Source organism: Somniosus microcephalus, chromosome 11 (assembly GCF_052327205.1).
Source record: "Somniosus microcephalus isolate GS21.2 chromosome 11, FLI_Smic_1.0, whole genome shotgun sequence".
Classification (NCBI taxonomy): Eukaryota; Metazoa; Chordata; class Chondrichthyes; order Squaliformes; family Somniosidae; genus Somniosus; species Somniosus microcephalus.
Genome location: NC_140997.1, coordinates 42,787,115 through 42,807,610, shown reverse-complemented (window position 1 = coordinate 42,807,610; position 20,496 = coordinate 42,787,115). Strand labels below are relative to the sequence as shown.

At 47.5% G+C, this 20,496-nt stretch overlaps 1 protein-coding gene and 1 long non-coding RNA gene across 8 annotated transcripts in view; one reads left to right on the top strand and one right to left on the bottom strand.

Annotated features, from left to right (window-relative positions):
- LOC147110519 (uncharacterized) overlaps positions 1–7,000 on the top strand; it is a 70,169-nt gene extending 63,169 nt beyond the window's left edge. For 2 of the 3 annotated variants that reach the window (XR_015079938.1, XR_015079937.1), the window contains one exon: positions 3,287–7,000. This is a non-coding gene — a long non-coding RNA (uncharacterized LOC147110519). The remainder of the gene's footprint in view (positions 1–3,286) is intronic. The other variant, XR_015079936.1, reaches the window with a different exon arrangement.
- The window catches only part of parn (poly(A)-specific ribonuclease (deadenylation nuclease)), a 134,515-nt gene that overhangs the window by 7,665 nt on the left and 106,354 nt on the right, over positions 1–20,496 (bottom strand). For 4 of the 5 annotated variants that reach the window (XM_086000553.1, XM_086000556.1, XM_086000552.1 and 1 more), the window contains exons 22-23: positions 18,880–19,069; positions 2,456–2,658 (exon numbers count right to left, since the gene is read on the bottom strand). In XM_086000553.1, the coding sequence (XP_085856679.1) occupies positions 2,456–2,658; positions 18,880–19,069 (393 nt within the window). Of the gene's footprint in view, positions 1–2,430; positions 2,659–18,879; positions 19,070–20,496 lie in introns of all 5 variants that reach the window. The other variant, XM_086000554.1, reaches the window with a different exon arrangement.

The window sequence follows — 20,496 nt, the reverse complement described above, 5'->3', positions numbered from 1 at the left end:
CCTGGCCTGGCCATGCTTCGTGCATGGCACCCACTTCAGGACTGAAAATGGGCCTAAAAGGAATTCTTGCAGCAATATGCACACTTGCAGCCCAAAATTCAGGGTAATCCAAACCAAGGAACTCTTGGTCATTGACCGATTGGGACAATTCAATACAGCCCTCACTCCTTTCTGTGGAATCCTGGTCCATAGGAATCGCTAAATTCAATATAGGATTTTATTCAAGGAATTTGCAGAGTCCAATTTAGACCCACCTGGTGATTCCCCTACAATTCCTGACTTTATGAATCCCATGACATTGGTTATTGAGGACACAGCTGTCCAAGAATTAGCCACCCATTCACATACTCCAGTGATGGTGGCCTTGATCATTCACCACCTGCAATAAAAAGGTATACAAGGCAGACATCAGACCTCTCAACTTCAGACGGCAACTTTTGCCTGTTTTTTCATTAAATTTAGAGGCTGAAGAAACTTGGTAAGGATTCTAGATGTCACAACCAGTTCCTGTGTAGGGCAATTCCCCCTCCAATCCCACCTTTTCTCTCAGGAAGGCAATGGCTCTGGCCAGGCAAGCCCTTCCAGTGCCTGGCCCAAGGTGACCATTTCTCATTTACAAACTGCAAGTGCAGGGAAGCTATCCAACTGCTACAAAGTCTGATCCTGTCCTCGTTCCACACAACACACCCACACTTTCCAGCAAGGATTATTTTACAGTGATCTAAAGATGGAACAATGCTGATTTTCTCCTCTGTAGCCTAAGGAAGTTGAGATTAACTGCAGTTTCTCCACCGTCATCCTGGCTGAGCTCAGCCAGCTTAACTATCCATGGATCAAACTGGAGACTTTCCTGATCAGTACGGCTCTGCATTACAATCACTGAGCCATCAGCCTGAAGAACAGTTTTAACACTGTCCTACATGTGGGATTGAGTAGTGTCTATTGTACAGGGAATTGGGGATTGAATAACCATCCCCTCGCCTTTGTGGTAATGCCCAAATGTTCTAGACACAGCTACCATCAGGTTTCCAGTCACCAATTTTTTGCATTATTCTTAATGATGTTGGAGGGTAAAGTTTTTCATATGGTGCAATCTTCCATTTAAGAACTCAACTCATCACCATTAGCCATTCACCACAGTAAAGGTGGTCTGTTGGTGGCCACATTTACCATCAACACAAGAGTATTCCCTTCACAGGCCCCTTATTTTGTTTTCAAATTTATCAAAGCACATTTCCAAAGGTTCTAGAGATGGACACCTCCCATGTGGCTTATGCCCCAGAAGCTGGCTACCTTTCCCCAATGCTTAGCCCACTGTTGTATGCTGTATACAATCATCCCATTCCTCTTCATAAATTTATAATACCCCAGTTATGCTGCCCTGAAACCGGTAAGGTTCACCTCCAAGGCATACTGTGTGGTTTGCAGTTAAATTTTGCTCCTTGTGCTGCTCTCATCATCAACACTGGACCTAGTAACTCCTTTCCTAAAATCAGGCCATTATCCCTCAGAGTCACATTCAGCATTGCTCGTCACAGCATACATAAGGATTTTTGACCTGTTCTCAGCCAATCTCACATGCTGGAGAGATTCATATTGAACTCAGTGCAGCTATTCTCCTCAACAGTGTTGATCACTTTCACTGTAAAAGGAACTGGTGTAGCTTCTCCTTCATTTGATCTCAAATTTTATGTAAACATCTAGAACCCTGTGCTAGCCTGTACGTGCTCCACTGCAGAGAACGTGATGCATCAGACAGCCTGCAGCAGACTAAAGGACGTGCACGATATGGAAAAATATCCTTTGAAGTCATTTATAAGAATGCTTGCAGTGATTTTACCATGGAAATTATGAAAAGAAAATATGAAAGAATTATAGTAAATACTTCTCCCTCAGGAGTAAACATAATGTGGCGACAGCAGAGAAGGACACTGCCATGGAATAGAATGCATCCAAAGTAGAGCGAGAATCAAAGCTCAAGACCTTTTGACTATCCTCTTTCCCTTAACTTATTCCAATTCAGAGAGATGAATGCTGCTAGGATATCATACCAAGATATTCTCCTAACTTCAACTGTTTCATAATTTTTCTGTCCTAGTGATTAACTTAGTGATCCATTCAGTGGACCGAATTTTAAAAAAACATGCAAAGACTGAAGTCAACTCTCGATCACCTTCCCATTCTTTTTACTTTTCAGCAGCATTTTAAATATTTGCAAAGGTTAATTGTGTAAACATGCTGGGCTAGATTTTACCACTCATTTATAATCAAAAGGCAGAAAAATCCATTAACAGAACGTGCCTTCCTTTCAAAACAGCAGCATGAGAGCAACAAATTCTTAAATACCAACAGCCACATTTTAACATTTTCATCATCAATACCTTTGTCTACAAGCACTGAAACTGAAAAGTTTATGATGTATGCATTCACATTTTCAAGATGTACATCCATTTACCAGTCTTTCCCTGTTCCTCCGCCTCCTTTTTTTGCCATTGTTTCTTGATTTTTCTGGTTTCTGATATTGAAGAGTCTATCCAGGCACTACCTGAATTGTCACTCTCATCGTCTTTACTTGTAATCTCACTCTCCTCCATCTCATCAGACACCGTCTCTTCCTGGATAGGGCTCATACTTCTCTTACCCACAATAGGACTTGCTCTAAAATGGAACATTGAAAAAAAGTTACGCAAGGTAACTGGTAAAAGTGATCAACAGTGCACACTATAATTTTAGTGTTATGCATTGAATTTAATTTGCCGTTCAAGTAATAATTTCCTTCCATCAGCTACTGCTGTAACAATCTCTGCAAAGTCATGAAGTGTGACATTAACTGAAATTATTCCAGCAGTGGTTTATGGGAAAGAATGTACATGACAACGATAGACATACACAGCACATCTGCAGTTGGGAGTTCAATTCAATAAATCACTTTGTAGATTAATCTATTTAGGTATTTATTCACAAAACACTCACTAACACTGCAAGTTGAAACAGGAAGAAGGGCAACAGTCAAGGTCATCAGAAATCAGACTCAAAATGGGCTATTGATAAGTTTATTTGGCATTAGATTCAAATCTCGGGTAGGGGTTCAGTGCTAAATAAAAGGTTTGACTTTGCAAGTGCCTTTCATTCAACAACTAAATTTGGTAGATAGCTGCCATGTGACCTCTGAATGAGTTGGGTGATTGGCCCTGGAAAGCAGTGGTTGTTAGATGAATGCCACAATTCAATAAGTTGTATGGGCTTTACAGCAAAGTATAAACTTTTTTTTTTTTTTTTTTAAAAGGTGGAAGCCTCAAGATGGTAGGCCATTGAAAGGTCTAAACCTTGTGTGATTAGACCAACCCTCTCAAAACCCTTCATCGTCGCTGGGTCAAAATCCTGGAACTCCCTACCTAACAGCACTGTGGGAGTACCTTCACCACACGGACTACAGCAGTTCAAGACGGCGGCTCACCACCACCTTCTCAAGGATAATTAGGGATGGGCAATAAATGCTGGCCTTGCCAGCGACGCCCACATCCCACAAACTAATAAAAAAAGCCAAGCTGTTGCACGTGGACTCCAAAGAACACCATCATATGTGGCCCTTCATCTGGAATAAAGTGTCAATACAGGATCTGAAAGGGTCAATTGATGCTCAACGATATAGGATCCGAGAACCAAGTTTTCTTTAGCCAATAAAATGTTATTAACATGGTCATCTTTTCTCTGCAATGATCCTGGGTAGCAGAATAATTAATTAAAGAGAATGTTCATACTAACTTCCTGATCCAGGAAATTAAGGGGTCATTTAGAGGTTTGGCTCAACTGTCTTGACATGGCAACCTTTTGCTCTGGGACAGTGTCATTTCAGGATTTCTTCATTTGTTGAGTCAATTCATGATGGAGGGTCAGTTTGTGCCACAGAACTATTTTCCTGCAGCAGGGAATCATTGCGACCTTCTCCAACCCTGTGAAGTGTTGAGGTTTTGCTAATACCCGAAGTCAGAAGTTGGGAGTAAGCCCTATTGGGAACCAGTTTCCTAAACTGGAAAGCTAACCAAACTGCTCAAAATCTGTCTTTATAGATGGGGCAGGCGAGACCTTTATCTCGTGAATATGGACACATCATCCACCAGGGGAAGCGTCAGACATTCGAACAGCACGATGAGGGCAATGCAGCACTCAACACGCTTGTTTAACAGCAGCCATTTTAAGCACTGCCCACCTCCTGGCTGCTCTGGATATCCTGAGATGATGATTGCCTATTATTTAAGGAGGTTGGAATGGTCTCATCCACATTCTTGTATCTGAGGCCACAAAGACCATGTACCAAAATCAATCCCAGGATTCACGTGCTGCATCAAACCCAGTTGGCAAAAAAACCTTCTGGCTCTTCTAGATCAGCATCCAAGCCAGTACAAAGCACCAATTCCTACATTATTTCACAGCACTGCTGGAGTCACACATAAACTGGCCGGATAATTCACATCATCACAGCAGTGTTTGATGCGAGTGAAAATCCAAATGGTGGGTCTCCACAGGGCGGAAAAGTCAATAAACTGGAAATACGCCCCTGGATAGTACTCTTTTTAGGATTTAAAAGATAGCAATTATGAATGGTTCCCTATTTAAATTATCCTGGTAATCTCCAATCAGTACAGTATTTCTGAGCACTGAACTGAAAAATTCCATTGCCTTCAATATTATTTAATTTTTTAGTATTCAATCTTCCATTCATTTGCCAGCTAACTGATTCCAATTAGAATGGGAGGAAGAGAATTTAGTAAAAACTTGTAGGCATTTGAATTTTGCATAACAGCGCGCAAGTTAGTTTTACGCAAATCTTCCTTCAGCCTACAGGGACAGCTTTACTTGTAAAGTGAATTGCTTTCGTGGAAAGCAATTAGACACCAGTGGCTTGTTCAACGTGTGCCCAAGTAACCCATGCCAATAGCTATTTATGAAATTTGTTGTAATTAAGTTTGTGCATATATATATATATGTCAAAGTGTAAATTGGTTGTTTCATTTAAAGATCAGGCTATATCGTTTGATCAAAAGCTCAAAGTGGCTTCGTTCAGCGATTTAATAATTAAGAGGCTTCCTGTGACCAATTTTTTTTATTCCCTTGTGAAGAATTTAGTATACTTAATTAGTAAACCAATTTGTCTCGGTACATGAGAATTTGTTAGAACATAAGAAAATAGGAGCAGGAGTAGGCCATACGGCCCCCATACAAGAAAACATTAAATTAAACAAACTTGTAAAGTCGGTCTACTTCCACAATTGGTCACAGGATGCCTGTCAAGGCTAGCAATGTTCCACAAACAGCAAGGAGATGAATAACAAATCATTCTGTTTTTAGATGCTGCTGCGTGAGGGAGGAATGTTGGCTAGAGCACCAGGACATCTCTTTCTTCCTCTTCTCAAATAGCGCCATGGGATAGTCAACAGCCGCTTGAACCAAACAGCAGATGAGAACTCGTTTTAATATCCCATCGACAAGGGCCGCATTCTCGGACAATACAACACTTCCTCACAGGAGCATTAGCCAGCTCAAGCAGTGTTGGGAGGGCTCGCAACTGAACCAAGCTGGCAACTATATTCCTGAAGAGCTAACAGAAGTATCTATTTGACAACCAAGAGGTTAAATTCTGGAGTTTGAAACAAGGCTCAGTGATCTTCTGAATTTGATCAGATAAAAGTTAAAAAAAAATCTCTTGCTGCTTGCAGGAGACAATATGTTAAAATATGTTGCACTGATCCAGAAAGTTGTACAAGATGATGCAGCCAACAGAATCTGCCAAGTCAGAAACCAGGACCCTGTTTACACTACTCACCAAGACTGTCAGAAATTCTTAATCCATTACTACCTTGCTCATTGCATCTATTGTTGTATATTTTTCCTTTTAGCATATTTGGCAATATTTTGAGCTTCATATTGCTTTGTTCTGTAAATCTGTGGTCTGTTCGGTATTATCGACCATCGTGAAGAGTTTAGCAGTAGTAGCAGGCAATGTTAAATCCAATGAGAGTAAAAACAGGAGTGCTCCTCTGAGCCCCACAAGGAAAGTCGTGACCTCCCCTGCCTAGAACTCACCCTCCCGCGAGAACCTCCTTTAACCCCTGCCAGCGACTTACCTGCTTACCCAGTGAGGCTTCCTTTGATGCTGGCCTCTGGCTGTCCGAACTTCCTCTCCCACCCACTGGCCTGCTGCCACTTTCCTTCTGTTATGGGCGGGCAGGTGACCGAAACTTAGGCCAGCGAATGCGGTTTACACTCGCTCTGCCACCTGCCTGCCTGAAACCCACTGGGGTTAAAAAGAGCAAAGTATGAAACCTTTCATCTCAACTAGAAGATCACTTACTTCATGGATATGGATAGAATAGTCACCAGCAGCAACTGGACCAAAGAAAGGCAAGGGCAGAATTCTAGTTGGCTGACTTATAATGCCAAACAGGGCAGAACTGGTTTTAGAGTGTGATTTGTTGCAGGGTATTCCTCAAGAGGAGAATATGAAACAGCAGTCAGAAAAGCTCAGCAGGAGAGAGAGATGCACTTATGTCTTAAAATGAAGAATATGGAACATGAATAGGTCATTCAGCCCCTCGAGTTAGTTCAATTAGATCATGGCTGCTCTGCATCTTAACTTCATCTAGCCACCTTGGTTCCGTAACAAAAATCTATTAAACTTGATGCACTATCAACGACCTTGTTAACAGGCCTCACATATTGTTCCTTTAGCGTCGCGATGGCGGCCGCGTAAGTTGTGGCGTCTCGGATAATCGAGTAGACTCGGTGGCTCACCAGTGAGTTCAAGACAAGCCGTTTCGCGTCATTTGTAGTGACGGTAGTGCTGGAGGCCTCCAGGAAGGCTTCGAAACAGCTCAGCCAGTGTTCAAGGTTATTGGCTGCATCTGCTGCTTGAGGATCCAGGTCTAAACGTTCCGGCTTCAAGATTTGCTCCATGTCGAAAATTAGTCAATAAAATTGATGCACTATCAACAACACCAAAGACTATGAGTTGAACTTATATGAAGTAGGCTTTTATTGACTAAGAACTGGAGCATGCCTCTGCTAGTGGATCCATCCTAAGAGCTCCCGGGGGAAGGGTGGTGAGTGATATGCCTATCAATTAGTCCAATAAAAGGCGACGAGTTAAGAACGTAACTGAAGGTTTTTATTGGCTAAATAACAGAGCCCACCCTCGTGGGTGATCCGATCCAACAGGGAGGAATACTAGCCAGTCAGCTACCTTTATACCTGGGCAGGTAATGGGCGGAGTCGGAGGTGGTCAGCCCAGGTATAACAGTGCGACAAGAGGCGACCTCGTGTAGTGATGTGACAGTGAGAACAGTGAGAACAATATACAGTGATAACTATAACAGTGGTTTACCACATTCACCCCTTGTTTAGATTAGAGTCCGGCGGGGTGAAGTGTATTACCAGCTCTGGTATGTCAGTCTGTCCGGAGGCTTCGTTAGCCTCTCCGATCGTCGCAGCGGCGGTGTTACATTATCCGGTGTTAAAGCTGGTGTCTGCGTAGTCGGCAAAGGCTCGTGGGGTTCCGGCATGCCGTCTACCTCGGCTGGACTCGGGGGGTTGGGAGGGGGGGGTGTGGGTGCGAGGTCTCGTAAGGAGACAGTGTCCTCCCGTCCGTCTGGGTAAGCCACATAGGCGTACTGGGGGTTGGCGTGCAGGAGGTTCACCTTCTCGACCAGGGGGTCCGTTTTATGGGCCCTCACGTGCTTTCGCAGCAAGACGGGTCCCGGAGAGGTCAGCCAGGTTGGTAGGGTGGTTCCCGTAGTCGACTTCCTGGGGAAGACAAACATTCGAGCATGGGGGGTGGTGTTAATGGCAGTGCAAAGTAGTGACCGGATGGAGTGCAGCGCAATCGGGAGGACCTCTTGCCAGCGGGAGGTTGGGAGGCCCTTAGACTTTAAGGCTAAGAGGGTGGCCTTCCATACCGTCTCGTTCTCTCTTTCCACCTGGCCGTTCCCTCGGGGGTTGTAGCTGGTGGTCCTGCTTGCTGCAATACCCCTCTCCAATAGGAACTGACGGAGTTCCTCGCTCATGAAGGAGGCGCCCCGGTCACTATGTATATAGTTCGGGAACCCGAACAAGGCGAAGAGTTTGTTCAGGCATTTAATGACCGTGTTACTGGTCATGTCTGGGCAGGGGAAGGCAAAGGGGAAACGGGAGTACTCATCAACGATGTTGAGGAAGTACACATTACGGTCGGATGACAGTAGGGGCCCCTTGAAGTCGATGCTCAGACGCTCGAAGGGGCGGGTGGCCTTGATCAGGCTTGCTCTGTCCGGCTTATAGAAGTGCGGTTTGCACTCAGCACAGATCTGGCAGTTCCTGGTCATGGTCCTGACCTCCTCGATGGAGTATGGCAGGTTGCGGGCCTTAATGAAATGGTAGAGTCTGGTGACTCCGGGGTGGCAGAGGTCATTGTGGAGGGTCTGAAGTCTATCACTTTGCGCGCTGGCGCATGTAATGCGTGAAAGAGCATCAGGGGGGTCGTTCAGTTTACCGGGCCGGTACAAGATCTCATAATCATAGGTGGAAAGCTCGATTCTCCACCTCAAGATTTTGTCGTTCTTGATCTTGCCCCTCAGCTTGTTATTAAACATGAAGGCAACCGAGCGTTGGTCGGTGAGGAGGGTAAATCGTTTGCTTGCCAAGTAGTGCCTCCAGCGCCGTACTGCCTCCACAATTGCCTGGGCTTCCTTCTCGACCGACGAGTGTCGGGTCTCGGGGCCCTGTAGGGTCCTTGAGAAGAAGGCTACCGGCCTACCCTCCTGGTTAAGGGTAGCGGCTAGGGCGAAGTCGGATGCATCGCTCTCCACTTGGAAGGGGATTGACTCATCCACTGCGTGCATTGTGGCCTTGGCTATGTCTCCCTTAATGAGGGAGAAGGCCGCGCACGCCTCTTCCGTGAGGGGGAAGGATGTGGTTTTCAGGAGGGGTCTGGCTTTGTCCGCATAATTGGGTACCCATTGGGCATAGTAGGCGAAAAGCCCCAGGGTTCTCCTAAGTGCTTTTGGACAGTGGGGGAGGGGTAGCTCCATGAGGGGGCGCATTCTTTCGGGGTCGGGGCCGATGACTCCGTTCTCTACTACACAGCCAAGGATGGCAAGGCGCGCTGTGTTAAACACGCATTTCTCCTTATTGTAGGTGAGGTTTAGCCGTTGGGCCGTACGGAGGAATTTCTCCAGATTCACGTCATGGTCCTGCCGGTTGCGGCCGCAGATGGTGACGTTATCGAGATAGGGGAAAGTGGCCTGTAGTCCGTTCTGGTCAACCATCCGGTCCATCTCCCGTTGGAAAACCGAGACCCCGTTGGTGACACCAAAGGGGACCCTAAGGAATTGGTAGAGGCGGCCATTCGCCTCGAAGGCGGTGTACTGGCTGTCCTCCGGGCTGATGGGGAGTTGGTGGTAGGCCGACTTGAGGTCGATGGTCGAGAATACGCGGTATTGTGCAATCTCATTGACCATGTCCGATATGCGGGGGAGGGGGTATGCGTCCAGCTGGGTGTATCTGTTTATGGTCTGGCTGTAGTCGATAACCAGGCGATTTTTGTCGCCGGTCTTGACTACCACCACCTGGGCACGCCAGGGGCTGCTGCTCCCCTCAATAATGCCCTCTTTCAGGAGTCGCTGCACCTCAGAGCTAATGAAGGCTCTGTCCCCAGCGCTGTACCGCCTGCTCTTAGTAGCGACAGGTTTGCAGTCGGGGGTGAGGTTAGCGAACAGGGAAGGTGGCGGTACCTTGAGGGTGGATAGGCTGCAGGTGTTACGCGGTGGGCGGTTTAACTTTCGCTGGTTGTCGACTGTGAGTGGGGGGAGGGGTCCACCGTATGCTAGGGTTACACTTTGGAGGTGGGATTGGAAGTCCAGCCCTAGTATGACGGCAGCGCACAGCTGGGGGAGTACGAGGAGTTTAAAATTTTTATACTCTGTCCCTTTAACCGACAATGTCACGACACAGTAGCCGCTGATGTCTGTGGCGTGCGACCTCGATGCCATCGAGATGCGGCTGCGCGTTGGCAGGACGGGGAGGGAGTAGTGGCTCACCGTGTCTGGGTGGATGAAGCTCTCCGTGCTTCCGCTGTCGAACAGGCAGGTCGTGGCGTGGCCGTTGACTTTGATGTCCATCATTGAGCTGGCCAGGTGGTGCGGGCGGGCTTGATCCAGGGTCACGGAAGCTAGGGTGTAGATGAGCGCGTCGTTGTCATGACAAGATGGCGGCGAAGATGGCAGCCCCCGTAGTTCACATGAGGCTCTGTTTAAATCGTTTGCCCCGCACAAAGATGGCCGCCCCTGCTGTTCCCATGAGGCTCTGCAGGCTTCAGCTGCCCCGCACAAAGATGGCCGCCCCTGGTTTCCCCATGAGGCTCTGCAGGCTTCGGCTGCCCCGCACAAAGATGGCCGCCCCTGGTTTTCCCATGAGGCTCTGCAGGCTTCGGCTGCCCCGCACAAAGATGGCCGCCCCCAGGGTTCGCATGAGGCACTGCTGGCTTCTGAGGATTTGCTTCTGCAGGCCTTGGAGAAGTGGCCTTTCTTGAGGCAGGTTTTGCAGGTCGAGTTTTTGGCTGGGCAGCGCGACCTCGGATGCTTCTCCTGGCCGCAAAAGAAGCAGCCAGCGGCCCGATCGGGGTTGCCTGATGTCGGGGCCGGTACCGGGGCTAGCGGGCCCGGTCGGATCCGTGATGCAGACGCTGAGGTAGGTCCCGGGGGCAGCGCTGTGAAGGGTGGTGGGGTGGGGGTCGGGCCCGAGTCCCAGGGTCGCGAATAGTACCTGGCAAACGCTTCCTGGTCTTGCTGGGTGGCCTCTAGGGTGAGGGCGAGGGCTTCGGCCTTGTCCAGGTCTATGTCCTTAGCTTCAAGCAGTCTTTGCCGTGTGTAGTCGGAACGTAGGCCTCTCACCAAGGCGTCGCGGACATTGTCTTCCATGTTCGCAGTAGCCGTCACCGCTTTAAAGTCACAGTTCCTGCCGAGTTGTCTCAGCGCTCGTGAAAATTCAGCTATCGATTCTCCTGGCTGTTGCTGGCGAGATCTTAAGAGATGCCTAGTGTACATGTAGTTTACCTGTTTCAGTAGGTTGATGGCGTCGTCGTACGTAGTCATGTCCTGGATGAGTGTATATACTCTCGGGCTCGCTTGGGCTTTCAGGACTCTTAGTTTGGATCTCTGAGGGACGACGGCTTCCTCCAGGTACGATTCGAAGCAGTCCAGCCAGTGTTTGAAGTCGTTGGCTGAGTTTGGTGCCTGTGGGTTTAGATCCAGGTATGGTGGTTTCAAGGCTTGCAGCCAAGCCGGCTGGTGTGGCCCGTTGTCTGGAGGCTGCTGTTGCTGTGCTGCTGGGTGAGCTCCTTGCTGTTGCTGTTCATTATCAGACATCTTTAAAATTTAGTCAATAAAATTGATATGCCTATCAATTAGTCCAATAAAAGGCGACGAGTTAAGAACGTAACTGAAGGTTTTTATTGGCTAAATAACAGAGCCCACCCTCGTGGGTGATCCGATCCAACAGGGAGGAATACTAGCCAGTCAGCTACCTTTATACCTGGGCAGGTAATGGGCGGAGTCGGAGGTGGTCAGCCCAGGTATAACAGTGCGACAAGAGGCGACCTCGTGTAGTGATGTGACAGTGAGAACAGTGAGAACAATATACAGTGATAACTATAACAGTGGTTTACCACAGTGAGTCACCTTTATACTCGGGCTTAGGGGTGGAGCCAGGGGTGGAGACATGCCTGGACTTGTACAGGGTTAACAGTGGTTTACCACAAAACTCAGTTTTGAAATTTTCAATTGACCCCCAGCCTCGACAGCTTTTCTTTTTTGGGGGGGGGGGGGGGGGGGAAGGAAAAGGAGAGTTTTCCAGGTTTCCACTACCCTTTGAGTGAAGTGCTTCCTGACAACACCCCTGAACGGCCTAGCTCTAATTGAAGGCTATGCCCCCTTGTTTTGGACTCTCCCACCAGAGGAATTCATTTTCTCTGTCTATCCCATCAATTTCTTTAAATCATCTTAAACACTTCAATTACATCAACCCTTAATCTTCTATACTCAAGGGAATACAAGCCTAGTCTTTGCAACCTGTCTTCATAATTTAACCTCTTAGGAAAAGATCAAGATTAGTTGAATTACTTAGACAATTGGGGATAGATGCAGGATGATGGCAGAGTTGTTTCAAGTCAGTCAAGCTGGCCAATAAAAAACTGTATTCGTGCCAACCTGATGAGTGGAAGAGAAGTAGAACCTGTGCTATTGGTGAACCGTGAATTTGCTGAGAGTGAGGGTTTCAACAGAGGGCAAGCTGGAATTGATAACTTTGATTTGCTTGAGTTCAGAGTTAAAGAACGAATGGTAGAAGGAGCAGATACATTTAGTGAGGAGAGATTTTTTTAGCTGCAGTTGGATAACGGGTAGCCAAGATGTGAGAATGAAAACGAGCATTAAACCACCTTTGGATTGAAAGTTCAAGCACAAAATTTAAGAGGGAATTCGGAAAGAGATGAGACAAAAAACCAGAAAGGTAAATTTGAGGACAAAAGATGGAAATGAACAGGTTTTAGACTCAAGTAGTGGTACAAATATATTGTACAAGTGTCACTTGATCAGTTCACTCAGCATTAGGAAAAATGTTTTCTGCATTAACTTAGGATCCGGTTTCTCCTTAGGTTACACCTATAAACTAGACATAACGGGCAAAACTTGGGTAGGGGTATAAAATGGTTGATATCGGAATGGCCACTCGTTATACACCCCTCCCGATGGGAAAAATCGTGCAGTCCAAAATTGCACGTTTCACGCCCCCACCACAGTTGAAAGCTCCAGTGAACAATACATTTCAGCAGCAGCATATGCTGCATAGAGGCTTCTGTTAAAGAGGATCTTCGCTCCCCAAAACAAATGCATATTCAACTCTCGTGCCTCAATTCTGGTGTCTGAAACTTGGCTCGCACTTCCGACTCCCAAATGCTTCAGTAGCTTGGACTGGTTGTGCTGGCCACACATTTATAAAACCACCCAGATATATCACATTGCTTTGTGAAGTCATTGCATCGTTCTGGACTGCATTCTGGGGTACATTCAGAACAGAACAGAAGTTATTGTAATTGGTTTCTTTGTTCCCATTTGCAATAGTTTGGACAGAGCAGCTAGTAATTACAAGACTTTGGATCTTAATTGATTGGAGAACCACATCAGGTTCCAACGTGGATCCCACAGACAACTGTAAACCAAATAAAAAACTTCAAGTGCCAAATACAGTCTCAAACTTAAGCTGGGATTATTATATATGAATATACATAAATATCTTTTTTTAATGAGTCTGAACATTAAAATCTACCAAAATAATGCAAAGGACACCACATTCAACATTTAAAAGTAAGACATTTCTTCACATCCAGATTTACCAAACTTTACAATGCAAAACAACCAGTTTCCCAAAAACCTGCAAATTTAGTGTGTTCCTACATAGAAATGATGACACCATTACAAAGCCCAACTTGCACCTACACTCTCAAGCAAGAGTCCCCAATCATAGGCTAGAATTTTCATTACCTGGGCTGGTCGGGTGCGGGCAGTCAGTGTGGCGGGTCGGGACTTTGTTCTTCTTTTCATCCTGCCCCTCAGAGTGACTTTCCCTTAATGGCGCCTATTAAGACAGGCCTGTGCATTTCCCGGCTCTATTAAATGGTGCGGGTCTGGTGAAATCATCGATGACTCATTTCCAGCCGGGATATTTAAAGGAGCCATGGCCACATTACATTTGAAGGTTCATCTAGGATTGTGCAGGCAGTTCATATCACCATCTGCTTATTGCTCAGCCTTGCACACATGGCTTCACAGGGGCAGAGAGCTGCACCCAGGTTTTCCGATGACTCCCTACATATTCTTGTGGAGGGTGTCAGCGCACGCAGGGAGGTCCTCTTCCCTGCTGATGGGCAGAAGAGACCTTCCCAGAGAGCCTGGCTCCAAATAGTAAGAGAGGTCAACAGCAGGGATGCGGCGAGGCGGACCCGGGTGCAGTGCCAGAAGCACTTCAATGATCTGATGAGATCAGGAAAGGTGAGTGCAAAGCCACACTCAACTTCATCCTGCTGTGCCTCTCATCACATCCCCATCACTCTGCCTTCCCAAGCCTGCTCCTCACATTAACATACCTTGCACGTCCTCTCATCCCTCTCTATCTACATACTCACATTCCCATCTGACTAACCACCCCTCACACACATCCTAAAGCAATCATACCAACTAACAACGCACAAGGAGGCCATTTGGCATTGGCATGACACTCCCTCATAGTCACCCTCAAGTTTTAACCCACACATTCCTTAGACTCATGCCATCACTCTCACTCAAACTTCTCTTTTTTTCCCCTTCTTGCAGAAGAGAGCCCACAATAACAGGGAGAGGGAGAGAACTGGAGGTGGCCCAGGAGGTCTCCGGAGTTGCGGAGCAGCTGGTGGCGGGAGATGGAGAGAGGGGGCCCTCTCAGCAACCTGGTGACAGAATTACATCGCATACAACCACATGGCACACAGCAGTCACTCATATGGGGACTGATGTCAGCAGCCAGTGAATTTTCATCATGTGCATAATGGTATCGTTACCCATTCTTAAATCATGATTCTAAATCATCTCTTTACTCTCCCACAGGTCCATCAAGAGCCCCCCCCGCACTGTCCAGATGGAAGAGGAAGACGACTCCTCAGAGGAGCCTCCAGCCTCTAAGGGTGCACCGTCACCAGACATAAGCGCATCCACCGCCAGCACAGATACGCACACCTCGGTGGGTCCTATGCGAGAAAGAATAGTGTTGTCACCTGGTGTCTCACAAGACACAAGTGAGCAAGAGGAGATGGTGGAGACAGGGACAACAGTGGAGACTCCTTGCCAGAGGGCACAGGATACTCCCAGCTCTGCTCAGCTGCATGCAGACACTGAACCTCGGGGCCATCAAGGAAGAGGGCGATCCTGGAGGTGCAGGAAGAAGTGCAGGAGACTGTGACAGGTTTTGTGGCCGCGATGGCTGTAAATGTCCAGAGAATGGAGGAGTCCATCTCCAACATGAGCACCACCATGTCACAGGCGATGGCAACTGTAGGCTCTTCCATGGATAGGATGGCCACCTGCATGGAGCAGCTAATGCGCCACTCACATGAGCATATGCTATCTATGGAGGACAGATGGCAGAGGCTCACAGACCTCTTCTCTAGAAGGGATGTCAACGTAGACTTGGGTCCTCATGTGCAGCAAGGTGCTCTCCAGCTCCTTGCTAGCAAGGAAGTGCGGGTGGCCCATGGGAGGGATGATGGGTAGGGGGGTGGAGGGGGGGGAACATGGAAGTGGGGGCTCCTCTCAAAGCGCCAACACTTCTCCCCATTGCCTCCCCCAGTCAGAGCCCCAGATGCCTCCTCGGATCGCGATGGCCGAGTCTGCCCCTGCAGTCGCAGGAGGAGCAGACTTTGGCAGGGCCCTCACTGACTCCAAAACCCAGAGGACGTCTGCCAAAAGCAGTCGCAGCAGGGAAGTGAGCAGGCTGCCTCTGTCTCTGCTGAAGCCACAGGGGTTGCACCTCGTAGAAGCACGCGTAAAAGAAAAATGACACAGAAGTAGATGCACAAGGGTAAGCACATGGATGTTTAAAGAAGTGTTTTTGTTAAGGTTCCATTACGGTTATGTCACAGATAAAACTACTTATTTACACCACTATGCCCATATTTGTCTGTTACTTCGGAAGTGGCTTAGTGAGTTGGAGTGAATGTTGAGACATAACGTTACCTCCAGAAATGGGGGTCAGTATGAAAGGAATGGCTTGGGCATTGTAGGAATGCTTTATGATGTTGTTTGGTGGTGGGTTGGGGGTGGGGCGGTGGAAGCCATATGGGTGTAATGTAGGAAGTTAAGTAAATCTGGCCATGATGAGGCCATAATAATAACAGAAAATGCTGGAAAAACTCAGCAGGCCAGGCAACATCCATGGAGAGAAATTAGAGTCAACGGTTCGGGTCAAAACCCTTTATCAAGACTAAAGAGGCACAGGGAATGAAATAGATTAAGGGGCTGGGAGAGAACAAAAGAAAAGAAGAGACGTTAAAGAGGTATTCAAAACGAGACGAGATGGTGATAGGACTAGTGGAGACAAAAGACGGCTCAGATTAGGTGTGAAATGCGCTGGCAGAATGGGAGACAGCTGCCATGTGGGAGAGAGAAAAAAAGGGGGCGGGGGGGGGAACCAAAACAAAGGTGTGGATGAAAAATATAAGTAAAAATGTAATGGGGTCGAGGTTATGATCTGAAATTGTTGAACTCGATATTGAGTCCGGAAGGCTGTAAAGTGCCTAATCGGAAGAGGAGGTGCTGTTCCTCGAGTTTACGTTGAGCTTCCGTGGAACAATGCAAGAGGCCAAGGACGGTGAGGTCCGAGTGGGAATGGGGCGGTGATTTAAAATGACAGGCGACCGGAAGCTCGGGGTCACCCTTACGGACTGAACGGAGGTGTTCCGCAAAGCGGTCACCCCATCTGCGTTTGGTCTCCCCAATGTAGAGGAGACCGCATCGTGAGCAGCAAATACAGTATACATGATGAGTCCATCCCTGGTCTCCCGGGCAGCAATGTGCTCAGGTACTGGTGGCATCTGGACCTCTGGTTCCTCCTGCTCCTCCTCCTCGTCTTCCACCTGATGCTCCTCCTAAGACGCTGTGCGCTCTGCATCTTGCTCCTCATGCAGCGCTAATCCTTGCTGCTGCGCTACGTTGTGCAGAGCGCAGCAGATGACTATGATTCTGGAGACCCTGGCTGGTGCATACTGAAGGGCTCCTCCAGATCCGTCAAGGCATCTGAAGCTCTATGACATCTGGTGGACATGTGACTTTCATTATATCTCTCCTCGGCCTTCTCAAGGGTGTCATGAGCCACGTCTTCAGTGGATAGCCCTCATCTCCAAGCAGCCAGCCGGAACGTCTGTTTGACAGTGCGAAGAGCTGAGGGAGGGTAGACTGGCGCAGGAGGAGAGTCATGACAGCTGCCAAGGAATTTGGCACACACATGCATGATAATCTTCCTATGGTTGCAGAGCAGCTGCACATTGAGGGAGTGGAAGCTCTTGTGGTTCATAAACACTCCTGGGTGATGATGGGGTGTCCTGGTGGCCACATGTGTGCAGTTGATGATGCCCTGCAGCAGTGGGAAGTCAGCCAGAGCGGCAAAGCCGAGCGCCCGCTCAGTCAAACTGGCTTCATCTGTGGCAAAGTTGATGTAATTGGCTCACCTGTGTAATGCATCTGTGGGTGGCTGACTGCAGATCCCTGGAAGGAGCCTGAGGCGAAGAAGTTGAGGGCGCTGGTGACTTTAAGGCATGTCCACCAAGTCCTCTGGGCTGCAGCTCTTGCTCCAGCAAGCTGCAAATGTCTGCGACGACCTGGCACGATAGCCTGATTCTTTGGCACTGCTGCTCAGTCATGTTGAGGAAGCTCATCCTCTGCCTGTATACCCTGTGTTTGGGGTAGCACCTCCGTCACGCTGCAGCCTTGTGCTGAAGCCCTCTGTCCTGTGGAACATCAGGTCGTTGAGAAGGTTGGTGGTGTTGCTGTTGCTTATCATGGTCTGATTTTGAGGACAAGGTGAGACAGTATAAACGGCACCCATGCTGATCGATTGATGGCAGCGCAAGTGGAGATCAGAGAAGCAATCTGTCAATGGTGTGATAGGTAGTAGCAATGAGCGGAGAGTGGCTTCCGAATTTGCAGAAAAGGCACCTAAATCTGTGCTCAAAATGCACTCAGCAAGAGCCTCTCTGTATGAATGTAAGCAGGTGTCATGTGGGAGTATTTGTTGTGCTTGCCATGCTCTGCAGTAATGACCTCGCTCAAAGGCTTGACAGACGTGGTTCCCGAGCTGTGTGATTCCCATGGTCATGCAGTGAAATTCAAAAGGTCTGGTTAAAAACACGGTTAAGGGTCCGACAACAAGGTAATAATGATCTAAATTAGGTCACCCGCCTGCGCCGTTCGGGTCCGTGCCACACTGGCAAACACGCCAGCGTTAAAGGCGCAAGGAGGTGGGATGACGGCTGGTTCCCAACACGCTCCGATTTATTCCGACTTTCACTCCTGACCCGCCTACAATCCCGCACGCACGGCAGCATGAAAATTCCAGCCATACATTACAAATATGATAATTTTCACGTCCCACTTTCCAAATTAAGTCAGTAGACAATTTTAAGGACAGGTTATAAAAGAACTGGTTTCAAAATTTTGTAATCTTAGTAAACTGCTAATTCAAATTGCAGATTAGTTCATTTATGGTATTTTTAATCATTTAAGCCATCAAGCTATTCAACTAGATTCATCCCATGGCAACTTCAGTGAAGTCCCTAGTTCTTCAAACATGAAATCCATCGGCAAAATACAACTGTGTTAATGGTTCAAACTGTCTACAAGTAACATTTCCCAGATTAAGTGTTTAATAAAAAAGCGTTAGCTTTGTTTTTCTCTACTCTTTTCCTTAATGCCTTTCCTTTCCAAAATCAGAAATACCATGGCCACAATACAACACCTGACAATGCGTGCAAACGTAAGAAAAACACAAGTTCATTTTGAAATGTGCTTTTGTGCCAAATAGCTGTTTTAATTAATAAATTGTGAAATTAAATCATTTAAGGCAAGAGCTGTAACAGAATGCTACTGCAACAGAATGCTTTCACCTCAGCTTACAAAAACAGGACTCCTATAACCCACAACTCCAGTTAACACTGTAGTGCTGTTTCATTAAAAAAAGTTACGAAACACAAAATCAGCAGTCATTGTTGACTTGTTACTGTGGATTTGCTCTCAAATACAGTTAGTGTTTCAACTTGTTAACACTCACCTGCTGAAATCAAACATCTGGCTAAGGTAAGGTTGTGGAGCGTACTGGGTCTTTAGCCTCTTCCTCTCCACTTCTCGCCAGCTTTCCTCTGTCCATTTCCGCTTGGTTTGCTTCTCCTCCTGCTTCTTCTCAACGTACTCTGCATATGTCTGGATTCGGTAACTCTCTGCATACCTGCTGGTGTTTACGGCTGTCATGAAGCACAGATGAGAGAATTTGAAGAATCAGGCCCAAAAAGTCTAAGATGCTCTCCAGATAGAGCTGAGACAGGAAAAGTTAAAAAAAAGTTTAATGTGAACTTTGACCGCTACCAATTCATGACAGGATGGCAGTGCTACAGCCTGTTGTGTATCATTATTTTCATATATTGTGCACTCTCTTTTGCAAGTGTAAAAAATGACACCCTTTTAGTATAAAACCTGTAAGACATCAAGAAGGCCTGTTCCATTTCCACGGTGTCCATTTCTCTGCACATTTGGGTGACTGCTCTGTACTTGAGCCTATTGCTTCCATCTCCCTTTTCTCCTCTGTTCTCTTTACCCCTCTTTGGCCCTTCTCTCCTGTTTTCACCCCTTCCCATCACCCAGTTATATTACCTTTCATTTCGCCCCTCCCATACTTTGGCACCCCAAATTCCTACCTCAACCCTCCACTATTCTTCTGCCTTCCTACTCTCCTGCTGCCATCCCAGGCTTGATTCCCTCTTAAATAAGCCCACAGTTTCCCTCTTTGCCCCTCTCAGCATTCTCCGAAGGGCTCATTGAGGCACTCGTTGCTGCCTCAGAGCAACAACCCCAACTGCTTCATCCTCCTCTCTCGCCGACATTCCCACCCAGCACACCCACTGGGGGCTAATCTTGGCAACCTTCTGCTCGTCCCACTCACTTCTCCCACTGCTGAACCAGTGGACTCGACCAGCGGATCAACGATCACCGCCCCTCTTCGTACCTCCCTACAGAATGTGTAAACAAGGCCCTTGCCAACCATGACCATATTATGAGTGATTGCATTGACACATGGCCTTGACAGAACTTGGCTCATGGGTGAGGACATCTCGTCTCTTACTGAAGACGCCCCGCCTGGCTTTGCTTTCCACCACCCAAAGTGCCATAGTGGCAGGGTGGCCTTTATCACCAAATTTCACCATGGTCCCTGCCCCATCCTCTAGCACTAGTTCCTTCATGGAGAACCGCATCTTCTACCACCCCCACTTGCCTCTCCTTTAAAATCCTCATTCTCTACCATTCACCAAAGGCTCACATCACACCAAGATATCTTCACTCCCTTCCTTCCCCAGCATCTGCATGGAGCGACATCTCATCCGTGGTGATTTCAATCTCCATCTCAACTCGCCTTGCGCTTTCTCCTCAGAGTTCACTGCTCTCCTGTCCTCCCTTAACCTTTCACTCCATATGAACTCTCCTACTCATTAACGGTCACCCCCTCAATCTTGACATCTCACGTGGCCTCCCTATTCCCATGGTTTCAATCACAGACAAGGTCTGAATATTTCCTTGTACCCCTGAACACTCCTGCCCCCCACCCAACAACAGTGTCCACCCCTAGAAAAAAAAACACTCTTCCCCCAAGTCACATACAATGGCACTGTACAATCAC